Here is a 24198-nt window from a genome sequence, read left to right as displayed (position 1 = left end):
GCCCATCGCCTAGATGGAGTGCTATGGAGGATGTTAGCCCCTGATGCTCGAACAAAGTTGACAAAAGGCCTCTAATAGACAACGGTCATTGCTATGCGGGATCCTTGGGACATCCCTACCATAAACCCTAACCTTAACCCCTACCCCTACCATTACCCTTACCCTAACAATAAACTTAACAATAACCATAACCTAACCTTAACACTTAACCTTACCCACTTTACGTTTCAACTTCAATGGGTTAGCACAGACCAATAGACAATATCCTCTCCTGCAACTGCCAGGAATAAGGAAGCTGAAACCAACAGATGCCATCTTGCTGCCTTTGTTGTTCCCTAGAGCTGTACTTGTAACATGTCCTACTTTTTCCCCCATTATCTTTCGTATACCCACAGAGTTCAATTTGAATGTTAGTAGTTATGTGATTGTCCTTGTAAGCTTTCGTTGTTTATTCCAGACAAGTTATCTGTCTGCAAACACGGTATCCCTTACATGAGCAGTACACATGAAAACAATGCATAAAAACAAACCACATTCATGGGTCTCGTATTACTCTTGAGCTGGTGTCATGTGACCCGTCAGAACATGAAAATGAAGAGACGCTGATCTTTAATTCTCAGTCGTGGTCATGAGATACCCGTGAGAATTGTTATGTGTGTCAATCTAATTCATGCCCAACTTACTTCTCAGGTGTCACACAAAGGAGAACCCTTTGTGATACCATCGAAGAGACGTTTTTAACACATTTTCCTAGAGGCCTGAATCGAATGGTGAAACACAACACTGGGTGGATCTTTGGTACATTTAGGTAGTCCTTTGACCCATTTCAGAGAGCCAGATGTATTGCCTTACCTTGGATTTTTTTTTAAAGGAGACAAGAACGAGTCTTAGTCAAAGGTCACTCTCAGGGGGCTAGGGCGCCAAGAGTATATCTACTGTGCAACTCTCGTCTTCCCCCTCACAATTGAGGAAAGACCAGACAGAGACAACATGAAGATGCAGATGCTGCTGGTGTTGGCTGTAGCAGTCTTGATGGTTCCCAGTCTGTCTGAGGGACGGATCCTCTCAAAATGTGAGCTGAAGAGCTTATTGGAGGAGGCGGCCTTCAAATTCAACCTGACTGAGAAAGCCAGAGAGAATTATCTGACAAACAAGGACTTTGTGGCAAAAAGTAAGTTACATAACATAACTCAATAATTTTTTTCATTCAACAATCTGAACAATTTCTTAAATGCTATGGGCTGGTTTCACGGAACACGGATTAAGCCTAGTCCTGGACTAAGAAACATTTCTTGAGATTCTTCATTGAAATGGCTTCTTATTCCAAGACTAGGCTAAATCTGTGTATGGGGAAATCGGCCCCTAGGAGTCCGATTGTAAAGTAACTCTCAATTGTCATTGCCTCTTCCAGTCGTCTGCCACGTAGAGAAGGCCACAGGTTTCAACACCAGTTTTGTGTCTCCTTGGAGGGATGATGATGGCCCTGATGGCAGCCCTACCCGCCCTGCTAAGGATGATAACCGCCCGACCCGTCCTACCCACCCTCAGCACCCTCCTAGGAGGGGTAAGAGACACGCTGGGGATTCTCACGGTGATTCCTCCAGTGCTGAAAGTCATCAGTTCAGCTCATCAAAAGAGGACTCCAGAAAAGAAGACTCCAGCGAAGAGGAAACCAGCGAAGAAGAGACCATGTGGACCCTCTACGGCTTGTTTCAGCTGAGCGACCGTGTGATCTGTGCCAACGGCTCCACTCCGTCTCTGAACCTTTGCCAGATGAACTGCAGTGGTGAGTTCAATAAATTTGACCTATCGAAACTAAATATGACAAATAACACAACAAGATCATTAATAGAGTAGTTGGATGTTAGATTTGATCTTGAGTTTGGTTTTTATTAAAATGGCTTGTTCGAGAGTCAGTGGTGTATCCCTGTTGCGCCTTTTGTTTTCTCTCTCAAGATTTGATTGACGACGACATCAGTGACGACTTGGACTGTGTGGAGACAATCAAACAGACAGTGTAAGTGTTTGGTTTTGAGGTTGATGCTTTTTCTCCATTTTCTTATTGTGTTAATATACCGTGTGCAAGTGCAGCAATTCTTACTAACTTTTGGATTGTCCTTTTTTCGTTTAAACAGGGAAAGTGGGCCCAGGGATCATAAAATGGCTTTAATGAGAATGTAAGTTATGCAAATGCAAAATGTGTGTTTTCAATTTTAAAAAGAAATCTATTCTATTTCCGTCATGTTGAGTTGAAATGGGCTGGCATTCAATGTTTAAACGTGTGAAAAATGATATTAGAATGTCACTTTAGGATGTCCTTGAGTGATTTTTTTGCGAGCACCTCTAGGGGTGTAACTGAACATGGAAATGGAAACGCTTTCTGATGTAATCATTAATATTGTTTTAATGATCCTTATAGGTTTAAGCTGCTCTTCCAGAAGGAATGTGTCATGACGGTTGCCTCTAGCTACTTCTCCGAGTGTTGAATGAGAAGCCATGTCAGATGACGACCCCCCCAAAGTGTCTTTTCGCACACTAATCGTTCACTCTTTAAACAATACATTGAGTTACATAGGGTGAATTTACACAGGCAGCCCAACTCTAAGCTTTTGCCCAATTATTAACCAATTGCAAAAAATGACCAATGCCAAAAGATCATAATTGAGCTTCCTGTGTAAATGTAGCCATGGTGTGTAACAAATAGTTCTCATTAGCCTCATTTTCACAAAGTACACCAAAATAGAATGTATGTAGAAAGAATAAAGTTTAACAGTATATTTCTTTGGTTTGTTTAATTCTCATTTGTCGTTGTTGTTGATGTGAACACCTGCACCTACTTTTAAATGCAATTGGGATAAATATATAACAGGTTAAAGCAAGGCATACCTTGGATGAAACACTGGGATAAACTGAACAGGAAGAGGGTTTACTCCGCCCAAAATCTGTTCACAAAAATAAGACCATGATGTGAGGAATTTTTGTATGGAAGTCAATGAGTGTGTCAAATTTGATCAACAAAAAATGGAATTACTAATTTGCTACATGAGACTTACAGTGGATATCATAAGTATTCACCAACCATAGATGTTTTTTTAATTGTGTTGCATTACAAAGTGGGATTGAAATGGATTTAATTGTGATTTTTTTGTCATTGATAAAAATAAAATAAAAAGATTCCCTACTTGTCAAAGTGAAAAGAAAATTATACAGTTTACAAATGAACTATTCACCCCCTTTGTTTAGGAAAGCCTAAATTAGTTCAGGAGTACAATTTGGCTTAACAAATCACATAACAATTTACATCAACTCACTACCCGTTCCTCTGTCCCTCATACATACAACATCTGTAAGGTCCCTAAGTCATGAATTGAATTTCAAGCACAGATTAAACTACAAAGACCAGGGAGATTTTCGAAAGCCTCATAAATATTGGTAGATGGGTAACAATAACAATTCAGACATTGAAGATCTCTTTAAGCATGGTCAAGTTAATCATTATTTTGTGGATGATGTATTAAACCACCCAGATACAACAAAGATACAATCTTCCTTCTGAACTGAGCTACAAGACAGGAAGGAAACTGCTCAGGGATGTCACCATGAGACCATTGGTGATTTTAAAACAGCTACAGAGTTCAATGGCTGTGATGGGAAAAAACAGAGGGTCGATCAACAACATTGTAGTTACTCCACAATAATGACCTAATTCAAATCCAATCAAAGTTTATTTGTCACGTGAGCCGAATACAACAGGTGTAGTAGACCTTACAGTGAAATGTTTACTTACAGGCTCTAATCAATAGTGCAAAAAAGGTGTTAGGTGAACAATAGGTAAGTAAAAAAATAAAACAATAGTAAAAAGACAGGCTATATACAGTAGCGAGGCTATAAAAGTAGCGAGGCTACATACAGACACCGGTTAGTCAGGCTGATTGAGGTAGTATGTACATGTAGATATGGTTAAAGTGACTATGCATTTATGATGAACAGAGTAGCAGTAGCGTAAAAGAGGGGTTGGCGGGTGGTGGGTGGCGGGACACAATGCAGGTAGTCCGGTTAGCCAATGTGCGGGAGCACTGGTTGGTCGGCCCAATTGAGGTAGTATGTACATGAATGTATAGTTAAAGTGACTATGCATATATGATAAACTGAGAGTAGCAGCAGCGTAAAAATAGTGTTGGGGGGGCACACAATCCAAATAGTCCGGGCAGCCATTTGATTACCTGTTCAGGAGTCTTATGTCTTGGGAGTAAAAACTGTTGAGAAGCCTTTTTGTCCTAGACTTGGCACTCCGGTACCGCTTGCCATGCGGTAGTAGAGAGAACACTCTATGACTGGGGTGGCTGGGGTCAGCCCCTGTGATGTACTGGGCCGTACACACTACCCTCTGTAGTGCCTTGCGGTCAGAGGCCGAGCAATTGCCGTAACAGGCAGTGATGCAACCAGGATGCTCTCGATGTTGCAGCTGTAGAACCTTTTGAGGATCTCAGGACCCATGCCAAATCTTTTTAGTTTCCTGAGGAGGAATAGGCTTTGTTGTGCCCTCTTCACGACTGTCTTGGTGTGTTTGGACCATTCTAGTTTGTTGTTGATGTGCACACCAAGGAACTTAAAGCTCTCAACCTGCTCCACTACAGCCCTGTCGATGAGAATGGGGGCGTGCTCGGTCCTCCTTTTCTTGTAGTCCACAGGATGCTCTCGATGTTGCAGCTGTAGAACCTTTTGAGGATCTCAGGACCCATGCCAAATCTTTTTAGTTTCCTGAAGAGGAATAGGCTTTGTCGTGCCCTCTTCACGACTGTCTTGGTGTGTTTGGACCATTCTAGTTTGTTGTTGATGTGGACACCAAGGAACTTGAAGCTCTCAACCTGCTCCACTACAGCCCCGTCGATGAGAATGGGGGCATGCTCGGTCCTCCTTTTCCTGTAGTCCACAATCATTTTCTTAGTCTTGGCTATGTTGAGGGATAGGTTGTTATTCTGGCACCACACGGACTCCTCCCTGTAGGCTGTTTCGTCATTGTCTGTGATCAGGCCTACCACTGTTGTGTCGTCTGCAAACTTAATGATGGTGTTGGAGTCGTGCCTGGCCATGCAGTCGTGGGTGAACAGGGAGTACAGGAGGGGACTGAGCACGCACCCCTGTGGAGCTCCAGTGTTGAGGATCAGCGTGGCAGATGTGTTGCTACCTACCCTCACCACCTGGGGGCGGCCCGTCAGGAAGTCCAGGATCCAGTTGCAGAGGGAGGTGTTTAGTCCCAGGATCCTTAGCTTAGTGATGAGCTTTGAGGGTACTATGGTGTTGAACGCTGAGCTGTAGTCAATGTGGATCTGTTTGAGCAGTAAGCAATTTGGAGTGGGTCTAGTGTTTCTGGGATAATGGTGTTGATGTGATCCATTACCAACCTGTCAAAGCACTTCATGGCTACGGACGTGAGTGCTACGGGTCTGTAGTCTTTAGGCAGGTTGCCTTTGTGTTCTTGGGCACAGGGACAATGGTGGTCTGCTTGAAACATGTTGGTATTACAGACTCAATCAGGGACATGTTGAAAATGTCAGTGAAGAAACCTGCCAGTTGGTCAGCACGTGCCCAGAGCACAAGTTCTGGTAATCTGTCTGGCCCCGCAGCCTTGTGTATGTTGACCTGTTTAAAGGTCTTACTCACGTCGGCTACGGAGAGCGTGATCACACAGTCGTCTGGACCAGCTGATGCGCTCATGCATTTCTCAGTGTTGCTTGCCTCGAAGCGAGCATAGAAGTGATTTAGCTCATCTGGTAGGCTCGTGTCACTGGGCAGCTCGCAGCTGTGCTTCCCGTTGTAGTCTGTAATAGTTTGCAAGCCCTGCCACATAAGACGAGCGTCGTAATCCTGTGTAGTGTGATTCAATCTTAGCCCTGTATTGACGCTTTGCCTGTTTGATGGTTCTTCGCAGGGCATAGCAGGATTTCTTGTAAGCTTCCGGGTTAGAGTGCCGCAGCTCTACCTTTTAGCTCAGTGCAAATGTTGCCTGTAATCAATGGCTTCTGGTTGGGGTATGTATGTACAGTCACTGTGGGGACGACATCATCGATGCACTTATTCATAAAGCCAGTGACTGATGTGGTGTACTCCTCAATGCCATCGGAAGAATCCCGGAACATGTTCCAGTCTGTGATAGCTAAACACTCCTGTAGTTTAGCATCTGCTTCGTCTGACCACTTTTTTATAGACCGAGTCAGTGGTGCTTCCTTCTTTAATTTTTGCTTGAAAGCAGGAATCAGGAGGATAGAGTAGGGGTCAGGTTTACCAAATAGAGGGCGAGGGAGAGCTTTGTACGCGTCTCTGTGTGTGGAGTACAGGTGATCTAGAATTTGTTTCCCTCTGGTTGCACATTTAACATGTTGATAGAAATTTGGTAGAACTGATTGAAGTTTCCCTGCATTAAAGTCTCCGGCCACTAGGAGCGCCGCCTCTGGGTGAATTGTTTTCTGTTTGCTTATTTCCTTATACAGCTGTCTGAGTGCGGTCTTAGTGCCAGCATCTGTCTGTGGTGGGAAATAAACAGCCACAAAAAGTACAGCTGAAAACTCTCTAGGCAAGTAGTGTGGCCTGCAATTTCTCACAATATACTCTACTTCAAGCGAGCAAAATCTAGAGACTTCCTTAGATTTCGTGCACCAGCTGTTGTTTACAAATATGCACAGACCGCCCCCCCTCGTCTTAGACGTGTGCTGTACTATCTTGCCGGTGCAGCGTGTATCCCGCTAGCTGAATATCCATGTCGTCATTCAGCCACGATTCCGTGAAACAGGATATTACAGTTTTTGATGTCCTGTTGGTAGGATATTCGTGACCGTACCTCGTCTACTTTATTGTCCAATGATTGCACGTTGGTTAGTAGTGTTGACGGTAATGACAGCTTTCCCAGTCGCCTTCGCCGGATCCTGACCAGGCATCCGGCTCTTTGTCCTCTATACCTGCGTCGCTTCCTTTTGCAAATTGGTCCTGTGGGGTGTTTGGAGAATGTCTTGTGCGTCGTCTTTGTTGTAGAAGAAATCTTTGTCTAATCCGAGGTGAGTGATCGCTGTCCTGATATCCAGAAGCTCTTTTTTGCCATAAGATATGGTTGCAGAAACATTATGTACAAAATAAGTTACAAATAACACGAAAAAAACACATAATAGCACAATTGGTTGGGTGTCCGCAAAACAGCTGCCATTCCTTCCAGCGCCATTTTAACACTCCTGACATAGTGAAAAGAAGGAAGCATGTACAGAATACAAATATTCCAAAACATGCATCCTGTTTGCAATAAGGTACTATAAAACTGAAAAAACTTTGGCAAAGAAATTAACATTTTGTCCTGAATATTTGGGCCAAACCAAACACAACGCATAACTGAGTAACTGCCTCCCTATTTCCAAACATGGTGTTGGCTGCATCGTGGTATGGGTATGCTTGACATTGGCAAATACTGGGGAGTTTTTCAGGATAAAAAGAAACGGGACGGAGCAAAATCCTAGAGGAAAACCTGCTTCAGTCATGTAAGGGAATTTTTATGTTTGTGCTTTTCTGATAACTAACTATCTAATGCAAGTAGCTGACTGTACAAATCCTCTCTATCAGTAGCTGCAATTTGGCAGTAGGACAAGACCTTGTTTTGAGAACGAACTAAATATAATTTATTTTCAAGGTCTCAGCTTAGAGAGAAGAAGCCTTGTGAGGTATTGGTCTGTCACATGTCATGAACCAGTATTTGTTGGTCACATGAATTAAATAAAATAGTAATGATTAATTAATTATGCTAAATCATGCAAATATAACTTGTCTGTGCATAGCCATATATAGCCAGCAGCGTACCACCCTGCATCCCACTGCTGGCTTGCTTCTGAAGCTAAGTAAGGTTGGTCCTGGTTGGTCCCTAGATGGGAGACCAGATTCTGCTGGAAGTGGGGTTGGAGGGCCAGTAGGAGGCACTCTTTCCTCAGGTCTAAAAAATATGTATTTATCTCAATGACCCAGGGCAGTGATTGATACTGCCCTGTGTAGGGTGCTGTCTTTCGGATGGGACATTAAACAGGTGTCCTGACTCTGAGGTCATTAAAGATCCCCTGGCTAAACTCCCAAGCTGTCCCTCATACAGTCACCTAATCATCTCCAGCCTACAATTGTCTCATTCATTCCCCTCCTCTCCCCTGTAACTATTCCCCAGGTTGTTACTGTAAATGAGAATGTGTTCTCAGTCAACTTACCTGGTAAAATAATGGATAAATAAAAAATAAAACAACTGCTGGGACTGCCCATTCAGAGTTTCTGATTGACATGTGTACTATGATGCATTCAATTGGCTGGAACCTCTCCAGTGCGCTGACAAAAAACATTGATTCATTTAAGATAGACTTTGAGTGTTCATCTGTATAAAAAGAAACAAAAATGATCAAAAAGAAAATCAAGGTGAGTAATACATAAAAAGGTACCCATAGTCTTAAAGAGAGAAGACTATTCAATAGTTTTAGCCTCTCTGGGCTAGGGGGCAGTATCCTGAATTTCGTCTGTCTGACGTGCCCAAAGTAAACTGCCTGTTACTCAGGCCCAGAAGCTAGGATATGCATATAATCGGTAGAAGTGGATAGAAATCACTCGGAAGATTCTAAAACTGTTTAAATAATGTATGTGAGTATAACAAAAACCCGAGGAACATCCATTCTGATGGTTTTTTTTTAGCTCCCAAGTCATTCCTATGTTGGCCTATTGAATTTCCAACCAAAAAGTGCCCAGATTGCAGTACCTATGGCTTCCACTGGATGTCAACAGTCTTTAGAAAAGGTTTCAGGCTTGTTTTTTGAAAAATGTTAGTAGTTGTAGTTTTTCCAAGGCGTCCCTCATTAGGACTTTAGTCTTGTGGCGCGGGTGAATGAGGGCGCGCACTTCGTTATTTATCTCCGGTATTGAACATACTACATTCCGTCTTAAATTGTTTCATTTATTTACATTATAGGGTACGCAAGGATTGATTAGAAATGTTGTTTGCCAGGGCCTCCCGGGTGGCGCAGTGGTTAAGGGCGCTGTACTGCAGCGCCAGCTGTGCCATCAGAGTCCTGGGTTCGCGCCCAGGCTCTGTCGTAACCGGCCGCGACCGGGAGGTCCGTGGGGCGACGCACAATTGGCCTAGCGTCGCCCGGGTTAGGGAGGGCTTGGTCGGTAGGGGTGTCCTTGTCTCATCGCGCACCAGCGACTCCTGTGGCGGGCTGGGCGCAGTGTACGCTAGCCAAGGTGGCCAGGTGCACGGGTTTCCTCCGGCGCATTGGTGCGGCTGGCTTCCGGGTTGGATGTGCGCTGTGTTAAAGAAGCAGCGGCTTGGTTGGTTGTGTATCGGAGGACGCATGACTTTCAACCTTCGTCTCTCCCGAGCCCGTACGGGAGTTGTAGCGATGAGACAAGATAGTAGCTACTACAACAATTGGATACTACGAAATTGGGGAGAAAAAGGGGTAAAATTCAAAAAAAAAAAAAAGAAATTTGCCTTGTTTGGACGAAGTTTACCGGTAACTTTTGGGATTCTTTGTCTGCATGTTGAAAGGGTGGATTACTGAATCAAACGTGCCAACTAAACAGATTTTTTTGGGATATAAAGAAGGACTTCATCGAACAAAACAACCATGTGTTGTGTAGCTGGGATTCTTGGGATTGCAAACAGAGGAAGATCTTCAAAGGTAAGTGATTTATTTTATTGCTATTTCTGATTTTTATGACGCCTCTGCTGGTTTGGAAAATATTTTTACTCTAGGTGTATGCGGGGCGCTATCCTCAGACAATCAAATGCTATGCTTTCGCCATAAAGCCTATTGTAAATTGTTAAAGTGCTTTGATAATCAAGATTCTAAGCTAAAGAATGATGTGTGACACTTGTATTTTCATGAATGTTTAATATTAAGATTTTTGTAATTTGAATTTCGCCCTCTGCAATTTTACCGGATGTTGTCGTAGTGGAACGCTAGCGGGACACCTAGCCCAAAGAGAAGACTAGAGTGAGGGCGTAACGGTATCATGAAAAGCCCCGCTGACACCTGTCTTTAGGCATTTAGAAATGTCTTTGTGGTCTGCAGCCACTAATAAATAACTCAACATATTTTTGAGTATGTGGTGTTATTTATATGTATAGTGAGTAGCAGCAAGAAAACCGATTACCGAGTGTGTTTAGGAATAATACTAAGTGAATGTGGATGTGAAAGTGGTGTGACTGTGAGATATGGGATGTTAAACTGAAAGATTGGTATTTGGATAACAAGAGCTGATTGCGCCTCCCGAGTGGCACAGTGGTCTAAGGCACTACATCGCATCTGTGCCACTAGAGATTCTGGGTTCAAGTCCAGGCTCTGTCGCAGCCGGCCGCGACCGGGAGACCCATTGGGCGGCAGACAATTGGCCCAGCATTGTCTGGGTTAGGGGAGGGTTTGGCCGGCAGGGATGTCCTTGTCCCATCGCGCACTAGCAACTCCTTTGGCGGGCCGGGCACAGTGCACACTGACACGGTCGCCTGGTGCACAGTGTTTCCTCCAACACATTGGTGCGGCTGGCTTCTGGGCATTGTGTCAAGAAGCAGTGGGCATTGTGTCAAGAAGCAGTGCGGCTAGGTTGGGTTGTGTTTCGGAGGACGCACGGCTCTGTACAAGAGTTGCAGCGATGAGACAAGACTGTAACTATCAATTGGATACCACAAAATTGAGGAGAAAAGGGGGTACAAGTAAAAAAATATATATATAAAAAAAACAAGAGCTAATTCAAATTTTGAGAATATATGGATTTAAATGATTTACTATTAAGATAATAAGATTGAAATGTGGATAATAAGAGGAATGAAATTGAGCTATTAAGTATTGAGTGAATGAGAGCTGTCATGTGTGAAAGAGGTGAAGGAATGCCACAACCAGTTCTGTGTGAGCTGACTTTTCCAGTTCTGTGTGAGCTGATCTGTAACGTTATCTAGCAGTATGTCCAACACCGCCGTTGGATCTACAGGTAGAGTATAACATGTCTCAGAAATCAGATACTGAACATGTCTCAGAGGACAACGTCTCGTTAGGAAAGAGGATAACGTCTCGTTCAAAATGAGGATAGCGTGTCTCATTGGTAACGAGGGTAACATTTCTCTGAGGTTAACATGACTTTAGATTACATGAGGATAACATGTCTCATCAGTGGAGTTTGATGTATAACGTTATTATGTATGGAGATATGAAAGAAGAGAGAACTATTTCCGAATATGCTGTTAAACAGAGCTAGTGTAAATATCTAAACCCCTGTATGAATAGAACACTCGTCTTGATGAGGAATTTGTGATGTAACACAAATGTAAAAGGGTTATTATGATGATCTGATGAGGTAAGAATAGAAAAATAATATTATGCAACTAGCACACCCACCCAGACGTACGTAAGTGGTGAAAAAAAGTATTCTGAGGAATGTTCAGAGTTGTCCTTTTATGGATAAGGTTAAAGCATTGTACGGGACTTGACTTGACTTTCCCTGACCAATAGAACTAATGAACGCTTAGAAGATTTCCTCCACCCTGGTAATGCATTTTGAAATAAGCCCATACCCTGTTAAATAGAATCAATGAATGTTGAACATGATTTTCTGTTAACTAAACTTAAAAGGCTACAATTTATTGTACTCCCGATGGAGTTTTCGTTGCTATCCCAAAGGATGACGTTCTAAACCAATTCTCAGGTGCCAGACTTATTATGGACGGAGAGGGACATCTACTGGGGACTGAGACAGTGCCAACCCAGTTAATACATATGGATCCCTCCAAGGCATTACATATGAATCTTAAAATAACAGACATTTAATATATATTGAAGCAGAAAGCAGAAAATTAATATCCAACAGAGATTGGTAACATAAAAATGTAGTCACTTTTTGAAGGTATACTAAAATGAAAACAATGCCTTCCAATATGGAGAAAGTTATCATGTTTGTTTTGTTTTAACCCTTGCAATAGGGGGAAAAGCATAACATTGTTTGAGAGTGATCCGAGTGATCCGATTTCTTCTACTGGAAAGAGTAGAAGGGTTTTAGTTGATGGAAACTAGTGAAAGTAACAAAGTGAATGATAATTGGCTTTAAGATAGCAATCCAATAATGCAATATTTTAGTAATTTGAAGGAGTATAACAGAGGGATTGAGCATTGGGACTAATTTTAAATGAGAGGCTGCTCACTCTTCAAGGCCTGGTCCACTGCTCTTGTGTTTAAATGAGAGGCTGCTCACTCTTCAAGGCCTGGTCCACTGCTCTTGTGTTTAAATAATCTGTTGTTTGTGATTAGAGATAACCTTCCTGTGGAACAATTAATAGCCACCAGTACACACTGAACTCAAACAGGCTGTAAGAGACACAGTGGGGAAAATTTGGACAGTTTGTACATGATTGTACACTACCGTTCAAAAGTTTGGGGTCACTTGGAAATGTCCTTGTTTTTGAAAGACAAGCACATTTTTTGTCCATTAAAATAGCATCAAATTGATCAGAAATACAGTGTAGACATTGTTAATGTTGTAAATGATTATTGTAGCTGGAAACGGCAGATTTTTTTATGGAATATCTACATAGGCATACAGAGGTCCATTTTCAGCAACCATCATTCCTGTGTTCCGATGGCACAGTTAGCTAATCCAGGTTTATCATTTTAAAAGGCTAATTGATCATTAGAAAACCATTTGCAATTATGTTAGCAGAGCTGAAAAACTGTTGTTCTGATTAAAGAAGCAATAAAACTGGCCTTCTTTAGACTAGTTGAGTATCTGGAGCATCAGCATTTGTGGGTTCGATTACAGGCTCAAAATGGCCAGAAACAAATAACTTTCTTCTGAAACTCGTCAGTCTATTCTTGTTCTGAGAAATGAAGGCTATTCCATACGAGAAATTGCCAAGAAACTGAAGATCTCATACAACGCTGTGTACTACTCCTTTCACAGAACAGCGCAAACTGGACCTAACCAGAATAGAAAGGAGTGGGAGGCCCCGGTGCACAACTGAGCAAGAAGACAGACGCCTCACAAGTAAATTATGATATACCGGTATTGATGCAGGGACTGGTTTGGGTTTTTACTTGACCTTCTATCCCGGTATTTGAATGTTTGGTTTGTTAAATGTGATACGCCATATGTAATGTCCATTTTGAGGTTACTTCGCTACTTGAGTCATCTCTCTCCGCGCCACTTTACACTGACCTAGCCACGCCCCCTGTCACTTAAGGAGCATATTTGATGTTCTTCAACCACGAGACACTTGCGTTCGGTCTGCATGGTCAATGTAGCAAATTCAAGTGTTGATGATAACAATGCTATTTTCACTTTGCTTCTTAATATAAATCCACTAGCGTTCTATGTCACTATTAGTTTGTGTTGCTTACATCAGCAAACAACTAGTTTGTATTTTCTTAGCAAATAGCCCTAAATCTTGTGAGACGCTAATTGTTACCGGCTAATAGCTAGGTAGCTAATAAAGGTACTGAGTAAGAGCAAACGTAGCTAGCTAATACAGCCCGAAAAGACCTAAATCAGCATGTTGTTTGTGAAACAATATCTTCTAAATCAAAGAGAAATATGCAAAGCATGATCATGTTAACATGAAGTAACGAAAAACATGCAATGTAGCCAAAGTTTATAGGGTCCCCTAGGAAACACGTATCAACACTTACGTTCCTACACTGTCACAAATCCTCCCTGGCATTTTAATTCGTTGTCATCTCAAACAACACTATTCAAAGTGCCCACTATTATATCACAACGATTGAATTAGATTAGTCATTCTATTTCCATGATTCCAATAGTTTTGCTCTAATTCGCAAGTCAAAACGCAATTGCAACATTTGGTTGAAAATAAAATAGGTGCAGCCCTTACGTGGCAGTTCGGATATTTGAGCGGTGGTGTAAAGTACTAAAGTAAAAATACTTTCAAGTACTACTTAAGTCGTTTTTTTTGTATCTGTACTTTACTATTTATATTTTTGACAACTTTTACTACATTCCTAAAGACAATAGTGTACTTTTTACTCCATACGTTTCCCTGACACCTAAAAGTACTCATTACATTTTGAATGCTTAGCAGGACAGGAAAATGGTCCAATTCGTGCACTTGTCTGGCGCGGAGTAAGGGCAGGCTGATAACCCAGAACATACTGGAAAGGAGTCAGCCCAGTGGAGGAGTGTCGTAATGAATTCTGGGCATATTCTGCCAAAGGAAGGAATCGGGCCCACTCCCCCTGCATGTCCCGGCAAGGAATCTCCCCAGCTCCTGGATCATCCTCTCCACTTGCCCGTTAGACTGAAGCCGGTACCCAAAAGTGAGGCGGACAATGACCCCCAGCTTCTCTATGAAGGCTTTCCAAACATGGGACTTGAATTTGGGGCCGTGGTAAGAAATGATGTCCTCCGGAAGGCCATAGTAACGGAAGACCTGCTGGAACAGTGCCTCAGCGTCCAGGAGAGTGGTAGGTAGACCAGAGAGGGATTAAACAGCAGGATTTAGAGAATCTGTCAACAACAACCAGAATAGTGGTACAACCATCAGAAGGGGGAGATCCGTTACAAAGTCTATGGATAGATGTGACCAAGGCCGCTGAGGCACGGGAAGGGTAAGTTGTTTCGCTGCAGGAGCATGCCGGGGAGTTTTGGATTGAGTACATACTGAACATGTACGTACACCTTACATTGGTATACACTATACATTTATTTCAAATGGATCACATCTTACTAAAATGAGCAATTTACTGAAAGTACCAATGCAGCCATTTTTAATCTCAATATCAAATCATTTCTGGGTAACTTACTGTGGATGTTTTCAATTAAAATGGGCAAAAATAAACTCTTTATTAGGAAAAGGCAATTTCTCTACAAAGAATTTGCTGGGAGTGGTATGAGTGGGGAGGGGAAAACTGATATTAGCAGAGGTTTGGAACTCTTATTGGTCTATTAAGCAATTTACCAGCAGCCCAAACTAATAGTGGAAATATATATCAAATACAGGATGATCGTGTTTTTGACTACACTGGGCCTTTAAGCTCATTCTTGTACCTTTACACAAGTATATCCTCAAGTTACTATTGAAACTGTCTTATTTTGGTTGCTTAGTTTATTAGACCTATCCTCCACCAACATCACCACATCCACCCTTCATAAGGCCAAGATATCGCTGTGGTCACCCACCTGACCCAACAGGCTTCAACACACATGGAAGAGGTAAATATTAAGTGAGTCTAGAGGCCTGGCAGGTGTGAAAGGTGAGCGTAACTAACAAATGATTGAGACTTGCGCTGGTGTTGTACTTCACTTGTCACAGATCCACGCAGCAGATATTTGAACATACTGGGCCCGGAATGAAGATCAGCCCCGAGACTGAACGTCCTGTGGTACCCAACGGACCAGCTCAAAGTCCTGTGGTCCAGAACAAACTAACAGTGGAGCCCCTGTTTGCGAGGTCCAAGACCAGCAGAAAAGCCTGGTTTGGTTTAGGGCATAAGGCCTCCCGGTTGACACCAAATCTGTAAAATTGTCATTTCTCACCCTGTCCAGAAAGAGTAGAATAATATACAGAACCTTTGCCCATTTTGACACCGAATTGTTTGGCAACGGTTGAGTGATATAGTCGGAGATTGATTGTCATCTTCCACAGGTAATCTGGGATTAGACACTGAATATATGGATAGGAGCTAGAGGCAAACTTTCATTAAAATAAAACTGAACGTCATTGTATTTGAATGTTGAGCATGTCATAGAGTATGTTTAGAAGTAAATTGCATTGCTATTTCATTTGAGTAAGCCTTTACCAATAGGGATGTACCTCCCCTTCACCAGTGGGGAACAGGCTGTGTGTCCTCCCATGGGTAACAATAGTAGCATGTACTCTGAAAAATGACAGGTTAAAGTCTCAACTTAATCCTACATGAGGCTTAACTCCTCATACTGCATCAGCCAATCATGGCTCTGCCTGGTGTTCAACCCCCCCAACAGCAGTTTGTGCTCGACCATTTTGCCTGGGAATACACAATTGAATGTTTTATCCATGTTTAGAATGCTGGGCACTGCCACATACAATATGTGCATGTTACGTAGTAAATACAGTGTGGTGTAGATTACAGGAACCCCAATTAAAAAAAAAAAAAAGTGCTGGAAGCATCAAGCTTATCAATAACCCACCAATTTGACAGCACATATTGTAATAAAGTTTATTTACAGGCTGTAATAGAACAAAGAAATGTCTGTACACTTGTGAAGTTGGGAGGGACTACAGGGCACATAGAAAAAGAAAAAAGACAGGAAACAAGGACATTTAAAAGTTGAAAGTGCTTTGGTTCTCAGGGGTCTGGAAAGCGTAGCCGTCAGTTGTGATTTCCGGAGCAACAGTCTCATCCTCCTCATCCTGAAAGCAAGCCAGATGGTGTCACCAGAACAATAGTTTGAATTGCAACTTCAACCACTCATTTACCATGGCCCGCGTTTCACTCAACAAAGCTGTTCTCTACCAATCTGCTGCACCATACCAATAACACATGTTCACATTATTGCGACTGTAAAAGGCCAGATGTAAAAAGGCCAACTTGGGGAATAAAACCCAGCTCATGTTCAATGTCTCCTTGAATGGACCTGAAGGAGACGAGCTAAAGAGGACATAAGTGTATATGGACTTAGTCATTGCTTGGTAAATGTCTCACCTCGCCAGAGAAGTACTTCTCAATGAGACTGAGAGATGCCTTGTAGACCATCTCGTTCTCGTGGGACTGCAGAGCCTCGATCCTGTCCAGGCCGCCACACTCCTCGATCATCACGCACAGCTTCTCCACCTCGCCGATCTTCTCTCCTGCCTGAGAGCATGAGTCACTTATTATGGGCTTTTACACACAAAACTATTTTTAATTTTAAACCAATAAACAAATCAAATTTGAAAATAGCAGATCAATGCTAAAACATGAATGTCTCAACAACCGGGCTATGGGAGATACTTGGAGTGGTAGCTCCCATGCATAAATCGCAGAGATTAATATTTGCCAGTTAATCAAAACCCACAGATCAGCACAGTCCAGCTGTCTCTAGGAACCACAAGGCAAACTGTCAGTGTTCTAGGGTGCTCATTAGCCATAATGTGTTACTGATAGAATTCTGGGTTTCAATAGGAACCTCTTGACATTCATACTGAGCGTGTCATGAGACTTAATTAAAAGCACTACCCATTGTCTCTTCTTACATACCAGAAACCGACTTACCAGGAAGATGTTGGTTATGGCATCCAGAATGACCAGGATGGTCTTGCTGTCCTTGGCAGAGAGCAAGTTGAGCAGGGGCTCCAGCACATTGGCCTGGACCAAGTGTATCACCTGCTCCACCGTTCCCCCGCTGGTGTAGTTGGTGATAGCCCACACTGCCTCCTTCTGGGTCTTATAGTCTGCCTGGTTGAAGAAAGAGACACAAGGCAGGGTCAAAGAGATAGCAAGGACTCATCTTTGTATTTGTGCCATTATAGTGTCTATGACAGCACTGTCATTGAGGCAATATCCACCAGAGTAGTAAATTTCCTTCACGATTGGTTGATCATTCCTGATGACCCAGTTGGACATGACACCAACAGGGTAACCAGGAGCGATCAGCCAATGAAATCCCACCCAGTCAAGTACATTCAAATTGTGGGAGCTCTCAACGGCGCTGCCCATGCTAACACAGCATTTTGGCCACTAGAGGCCTCCATCACTCTATGGACAGGGCTCCCTTCATGTATAGACTCATTCACAGCTTTCATTTCTGCTGTCGGCAAGGAGTGCTGATGTTTGTGGAGCAGCACAAGACATAAACCAGGCGTAAGGTCAGTAGGCATGAAACTGAAGAACAGTCAAAACGGGGAGGTAAAATCTGGGGCTGCATGTAGCAACCGTCTAGGATCAGGTCCTAAAAGGACAAATCAACCTAGTCCATCAGCCCTTGATGCATACTAGCCCCTAAATGGTTTGCCCCCCAATGAACAACCCACGAACCCTTGTCATACCTTTTTGAGAACGTCCACCAGCAGTGGCACGAGGCCGGCATTGACGACTTCCTGGATCTGGGTGTCCTTGCCAGCCGTGACGTTGGACAGGGTCCAGGCCGCCTCCTTCTGGATGTTGGACTTGTGGTGGCGGAGAAGCGCGGGGAACATTGTCAGCGCGCCGGAGTTCAACACACACTGAGTCTGCTCATCTGTGCCAGTCACAATGTTACCCAGCGACCTCAGAGAGGGAGTCTGGGAAAAGAGGGGGGGGAATTAGGATTTGGATGCAAGCTTCAGTTGATTGATGTCTGACAACAGGCTTTCCTCAGCAACTTGGAATGTCTCAACAACCGGGCTATAGAAGCTACTTGGAGTGGTAGCTCCCATGCATAAATCACAAAGATTGATATTTGCCAGTCAATCAAAACCCACAGATCAGCACAGTGCAGCTGTCTCTAGGAACCACAAGGCAAACAGACAGTACAGGGACAATAAAATAAAAAAAAAGCCTAGTAACCGCGACAAAGGGACGTACCACGATGGTGAGCTCCCCGGAGCCGAGCAGCTGGACGAGGCGGGGCACCAGGCCGGACTGCACTACCACCTCGATGCGCTCGTTAGGGCCGTCTGTCAGGTAGGACACGGCCCAACAGGTGTCAGCCAGCACCTCCTTGTCGTTGTGATGGAGCAGGCACACCAGCGTGGGCAGCAGTAACTGCACGGCCGCCAATGGCGGGGCAGGGTTCTTGTTCCGACACAGGTTGGACAATGTCCATGTCACATTCCTCAGGTAACCAGACTAGAGGGAGCAGGGAGATGTCTTTAGAGATCAATAAACCACAGTTATCGGCTATATTTAGATGTATGGATGCATCAAATTGAGGTAATGTGCCAAGATAAGAAAGCCAAAGCAGTCAACTGTATATTGCACGATATCATAAATACAGTTGAAGTCAGAAGTTTACATACACCGTCACCAAATACATTTAAACCCGGTTTCACATCCTGACATTTAACCCTAGAAAAAAAATTCCCTGTCTCATGGCAGTTAGGACCACTTTATTTTAAGAAATGTGAAATGTTAGAATAGGAGAGAATGATTTCAGCTTTCATTTCTTTCACCACATTCCCAGCAGGTCTGAAGTCTACATACCAAATACTAATTGAGTGTAGCATTCGATTTAAATGGTGAAACTTGGGTCAAACGTTTTAGGTAACCTTCCACAAGCTTCCCACAATACGCTGGGTGAATTTTGGCCCATTCCTCCTGACAGAGCTGGAGTAACTAAGTCAGGTTTGTAGGCTTCCTTGCTCGCATACACTTTTCCCAGTTCTGCCAACAAATCTTCGATAGGATTGGGGTCAGGACTTTGTATGGCCACGCCAATACCTTGACTTTGTTGTCCTCAAGCCATTTTGCCACACCTTTGGAAGTATGCTTGGGGTCATTGTCCATTTGAAAGACCAATTTGCAACCAAGCTTTAACTTCCTGACAGGTCTTGAGATGTTGCTTCAATAAATAAATGGTAATTACTGCCAAACAGTTCTATTTGTTTCATCAGAGAGGACATTTCTCCAAAAAGTACAAACTTTGCCCCCATGTGCAGTTACAAACTGTTGTGTGGCTTTTATTGGTACACACTCAATAGGCGAATTGGCTTAATATCAGTCAATCGGGAGCTTCTAAAGCCATGACTGTTTAAAGGCACAGTCAACTTAGTGTATGTAAACTGCTGACCCACTGGACGTGTGATACAGTGAAATAATCTGTCTGTAAACAATTGTAGAAAAAATTACTTGTGTCATGCACACAATTGATGTCCTAACCGACTTGCCAAAACTATAGTCTGTTAGCAAGAAATGTGTGGAGTGGTTAAAAAACGGTTTTAATGACTCCAACCTAAGCGTATGTTAACTTCCGACTTCAACTGTAGCTGATGACAGAGTGTTATTTCCTGCAGCACTTGCTAACAAATTCCACAACAGCCCATAAGCTTTTCCTCATTATATGTAAACAGCTTACAGAGAACACAGACAGGTCAGGAGCAGCCAGCAGAGTCAGGAGGGGTTCAATTGCACCGTGCTTGATGACCAAGTCCCTATAGATGGCGCCATCACCTGAGGAAAAGGGAGGAATCAGGCCAAGTAAAAAAATGTGGTCACAGAAGACAGTTGATCCGGCATACAACCACAGAGTAAGGCTTATTGCAAAAGGTATATTGAACTAAAACACGATCAAGTAGTAGTATTTTCAAAAGAATAATGCTGATAAATTGATATTGTTACCTGCCTGGTAGCAATAATCTTTATCAGAATTTCTAGTTCAACAAACAAAGATGTTTGAAAGATACAGGGTTTGACAGGAAGTTATTCCAACAAACACGGGAAAATCTTTCAGATCACTGTTCCTGTACTATCAATGACAATGGCAACAGTCATGCCATAGTCACTTTCGATACAGGTAAAAAAAAAAATAACAGTGTGCCTTCTCATACCAGCAATGTTTCCCAGGGCCCAAACAGCCTGCTCGCTGATGTGGGGGTGCGGGGACATCACCAGGCTGATGAAGGCGGGGATGGCTCCTCCGGCCACCACTGCGGTGGTTTGGTCCGAGTTTCCAGAGGCGATGTTGGTCAGGGCCCAGGCTGCCTCGAACTGTATGGGAGGACACTCTGCAAGGCCCAAAAAGCTGACAAAGTTTGAGATGAGCCCGGCGCCGATGATGCGATCAATGGGAGGGTGCCTCTCTCTGGACAGCAGCTTCCTGTGGTGAACGGCCAGGTCAAAAGTAACGGTTAGGGACAGACAAGGCAACAGAACAGAAACAGTGATTACTCAAAACCAGTTTCCAATGAAACGCTTACTGACTTACCTGGCTGCCTGGGTAGCCTGCACCTGATGATCAAGGCTTTGGCTATTTACACCAGCCACAATCTCCTCAACCGTCCAGTGCTGTGCAGGCTATGGAAACATGACAGGATTACAGATGAATTACATGACATGCCATCTGTGGAGCGTCTGCATGTGTAACAGTATAGCTTATCGCCCCTACCTGGGCTCGAACCAGGGACCCTCTGCACACAGTCGCCCTCGAAGCATCGTTACCCATCGCGCCACAAAAAACGCGGCCCTTGCAGAGCAAGGCTGAAACGTCACCGATTGAAACGCTATTAGCGCGCACCCCGCAAAATAGGTTACACATGCATGTCAATGGAACAAAGTGACGAATATAAGCGCTAACTAACAGGCCTCTGAGAGTACAGGACAACAAGGCGCCAAACCAATCTATTGAGAAAAGGTCCATCTTTGGCTTGCTCACCCTTTGTTGATGGCCTGTACACAGTCATAATCCAAAGCTTGCCGTTGCCTGTTTGAGTTTCAAATAAGGGTAGTTACAGTATGGATGCAAAATAATACCTGTGCATTTTGGTCCTTCTCTTGGAGTGGAGACGTAGGCTCATCTGGGCAGATACTGACGTTCCTTCTTTTGAGAAGCTGGTCATCTTTCTTTGCCTTTCGAAGTTCAACGTTAACCTCGACTCTTCTGCGCCTCAATTCCTGCACATAAATAATGTCAAGTTGAAATACTGTAAACTGTGTGTCAATCAAGATTAGGCAACAAAGGCGGTATCAACTTACGTTGGTATCTTTGCCCTTGTTTTTGAATTGGGTGATACGATCGGCGTCGTTCGCAGTTGTCGACATTGTTTTCGTTGCTTATTGAACAAGGCGATGACTTCGCTGTAGTATTGATTACTAACGTGATGGGGAAAAGTTCAAATGTTAGCTATGTGCGTGCTTTAAAAAAAATAACCAACGTTTTTCCTAGCTAGCAAGACAGTGTCGCTTTCCTGCTGCCCGGTAAACTATAATCTAACGTAGATCACCATGTGGCCGGTTGAAATCGCGCAAACTGACCATTTAATCATAACCAGTATACCAGAAAACAAGTAATAATTTAACAATATATCAACGCATATCATTTACATCGAATGCACCCAGTAACTGCTATATTATAACCATTAAAATAAACAATAACTAACAAACGCATGAAGACCAGACTCACCTTGTTCTTGTTCTTACTAGCAATGACGTCAAACGTGAGGCCACCTTTAAATTTCCGGCTTTCTCGATCTGTGATTGGCCCATTCGAGTCAAAGCACCTCTTCATTGGCCCCTATTTGAAAAAGTCGGAAATGAGTCGCTAGTGGTGATGCGCTGTTATCGCGAGACGATACTAGAGCTTTTCACGAAATTTGACGATATTTGCCTGCGACATGTCGCAGAGCACAGTAGTTGAGCTAAAATTGGCAGTAAATATGTTGATCATGAAACCAAATATACACAATTCTATAGAACCTTACACATCTTTATCATCATGTTTTTAATTTTATAAACTGTGCCTGCGATAACTGGGAACGTGATGACCCAGTGGCCTAATGGATAAGGCATCAGCCTCCGGAGCTGGGGATTGTGGGTTCGAGTCCCATCTGGGTCGTATTTAGCTTCCGTTTTACGTGAAATGACACAGAAAGAAGTAAATGATAGCAAATGATTGTTAATAGCTACATGGATGATAAAACCGGGGAATTGCACTCCGACTCCAATTTGTCTCTTACAAATGTTACTGCATTAAACTATGGAGCCTTGACCCACGAAAATGTACCATACAAATCAATCAAATACGTAGCAATAAGGTTTAATCACGACTTTAATGCTAATGTTTGAAATCTGCAATACCGCAAGCATCCAAACGTCGCCTCAAAGTTTGTGACATTGTGACCAAAAGGGGGCAGTGGTTCTATATGCGTATGACTTTTACCGGTATAGGCTACACATTCACAGTGGCAAACAGAATAAATCAGAAACAATTAGTTGACGAATTTCTATACAGTATTTATCCAGGTGTTTCACCCAACAGGCACATACTTTTCTGTTTCCATCTATGCAGTACGGTGTTGTGCCGAAATCTCCACCCTGACAGTGTATTAGGCAAAGAGATTTATTTATAGACTACTACACATGAAACAAATAGCCAAACCGAAAACTGCAGACATTACAAGTGCCTCCCCGCGATCAAACCGCCCTAAAAATGTTTTAATAAAACGCAGCCTAACGCGATCATTGACAGCTGCCATAAAGGACACGTTTAAAAAAAATGCTTTCTGCTACTAAGATCAGGCTAAACTGACAACGGAGTGAAGGGCAGAAATCTCAACAAGCAGGCAAGCCGCAGCAATGAAGAATTGAGTGTGTGCGCGTTCAGGCGAGGGGGGTTCTGGCAGAGGGGGAGATTTTCGGCACAACACCGGCACCGGTGTCTGACTGGGCGATGGATCTAGCGGACCTGCTCTCATTTCCGGCAGAGAGGAAGAGGCGAAGCCAAAGGCAATGCTTTGGAAATGTTAACATATGTTTCCCATGCCAACAAAGCCTATTGAATTGAATTAATTGGGTCCAAAATCTGTCTTCTCCAGCAGGTGGCATTTTAAAGTTTTTGTATGGAGGTCAATGAGCGTGTCGAATTAAGTTAACAAAAAAATGTAATGCCTTATTTGCTACGTGTGGATTATTTGATCGAATATACGTTTCGTAATGATTACGTTGTTACGAGTGTACTGATATAAGTAGGACACGTGACATCCTGGCAACTTTGAGAAAAACACATTATATCGGAATTGTGCCTGGTCGTCACTAGTTACTGCAGCCACAAAGTAAAAAAACACGCTTATTTCTAAAATATCTATTTTTAAAATGTTATTTTAAACCTAACCATTACCACATTGCTAACCTTATGACTAACCTTAACCTTAAATTAAGACCAAAAACAGCATTTTTGTTTTAATTAATATTTATTCTAAACATGTTCTGACTTTGTGGCTGAGGTAACTAGTGGAAACGTTCACACAAGAATCTGTCCCACCTGATCTTGCCTCCTCCCGACTGCCTCCCATTTTTTGAAGACATTTATTTTCACTGTTTGAGCGGGCACTAGAGTATCTGGTCAATATCATGGATAATCTGTATTGAGGATCAAAGCCAGGCCACGGGTACTTTTCAGACGCAATTTACATAACAATGGCTAACTGTGAACTTTAAAACCATGTTACTTTTAAAAAAAATACCGTTCAAATGCGACAGCCTACGACAATCCGTAATCACTAATAATCATTACCATCAGTAATTAGTGGAATTAAAG

General features: G+C 43.0%; 2 protein-coding genes and 4 non-coding genes across 6 annotated transcripts; 2 read left to right on the top strand and 4 right to left on the bottom strand.

Annotated features, from left to right (window-relative positions):
- The first annotated feature begins 982 nt into the window (after positions 1-982).
- LOC139423853 (uncharacterized) lies at positions 983-2765 on the top strand. The gene is made up of 5 exons (XM_071175494.1): positions 983-1171; positions 1412-1786; positions 1957-2017; positions 2136-2177; positions 2420-2765. The coding sequence occupies exons 1-5, from the start codon at positions 991-993 to the stop codon at positions 2484-2486; spliced, it is 726 nt and encodes a 241-aa protein (XP_071031595.1). The 5' UTR covers positions 983-990; the 3' UTR covers positions 2487-2765.
- A 13429-nt stretch (positions 2766-16194) lies between these two features.
- Positions 16195-22101, bottom strand: LOC139424688 (importin subunit alpha-1-like). The gene is made up of 11 exons (XM_071176758.1): positions 22066-22101; positions 21639-21755; positions 21417-21557; positions 20872-20960; positions 20495-20763; positions 20023-20117; positions 18534-18797; positions 18017-18250; positions 17244-17426; positions 16695-16844; positions 16195-16402 (listed from the first exon to the last, which is right to left on the bottom strand). Exons 2-11 carry the CDS (start codon positions 21702-21704, stop codon positions 16313-16315), a joined length of 1581 nt encoding a protein of 526 aa, XP_071032859.1. The 5' UTR covers positions 21705-21755; positions 22066-22101; the 3' UTR covers positions 16195-16312.
- On the bottom strand, positions 16951-17085 carry LOC139365380 (small nucleolar RNA SNORA84). The gene has a single exon (XR_011626664.1). It is a non-coding gene; the product is annotated as a small nucleolar RNA SNORA84 (small nucleolar RNA).
- On the bottom strand, positions 18335-18469 carry LOC139365381 (small nucleolar RNA SNORA84). The gene has a single exon (XR_011626665.1). It is a non-coding gene; the product is annotated as a small nucleolar RNA SNORA84 (small nucleolar RNA).
- On the bottom strand, positions 20337-20462 carry LOC139365314 (small nucleolar RNA SNORA71). Its single transcript, XR_011626604.1, has one exon. It is a non-coding gene; the product is annotated as a small nucleolar RNA SNORA71 (small nucleolar RNA).
- A 323-nt stretch (positions 22102-22424) lies between the features above and the next one.
- Positions 22425-22497, top strand: trnar-ccg (transfer RNA arginine (anticodon CCG)). The gene has a single exon. It is a non-coding gene; the product is annotated as a tRNA-Arg (tRNA).
- Positions 22498-24198: the final 1701 nt, after the last annotated feature.

The sequence above is a fragment of the Oncorhynchus clarkii genome, chromosome 13, assembly GCF_045791955.1.
Source record: "Oncorhynchus clarkii lewisi isolate Uvic-CL-2024 chromosome 13, UVic_Ocla_1.0, whole genome shotgun sequence".
Classification (NCBI taxonomy): domain Eukaryota; kingdom Metazoa; phylum Chordata; class Actinopteri; order Salmoniformes; family Salmonidae; genus Oncorhynchus; species Oncorhynchus clarkii.
The sequence above is the reverse complement of the archived record's forward strand: the minus strand, read 5'-3'. Positions and strand labels throughout refer to the sequence as shown.

What these genes read in the sequence shown, in the direction of transcription:
- LOC139423853 (XM_071175494.1), top strand. Translation starts at nt 991, where the DNA reads ATGAAGATGCAGATGCTGCTGGTGTTGGCTGTAGCAGTCTTGATGGTT. An exon ending in CAAGGACTTTGTGGCAAAAA is followed by an intron (nt 1,172 to 1,411) that starts GTAAGTTACATA and finishes TGCCTCTTCCAG; the next exon opens with TCGTCTGCCACGTAGAGAAG. An exon ending in GAGACAATCAAACAGACAGT is followed by an intron (nt 2,018 to 2,135) that starts GTAAGTGTTTGG and finishes TCGTTTAAACAG; the next exon opens with GGAAAGTGGGCCCAGGGATC.
- LOC139424688 (XM_071176758.1), bottom strand. Translation starts at nt 21,704, where the DNA reads ATGTCGACAACTGCGAACGACGCCGATCGTATCACCCAATTCAAAAAC. An exon ending in CAGGCTACCCAGGCAGCCAG is followed by an intron (nt 20,764 to 20,871) that starts GTAAGTCAGTAA and finishes CGTTCACCACAG; the next exon opens with GAAGCTGCTGTCCAGAGAGA. An exon ending in TGGTGGACGTTCTCAAAAAG is followed by an intron (nt 17,427 to 18,016) that starts GTATGACAAGGG and finishes TTCTTCAACCAG; the next exon opens with GCAGACTATAAGACCCAGAA.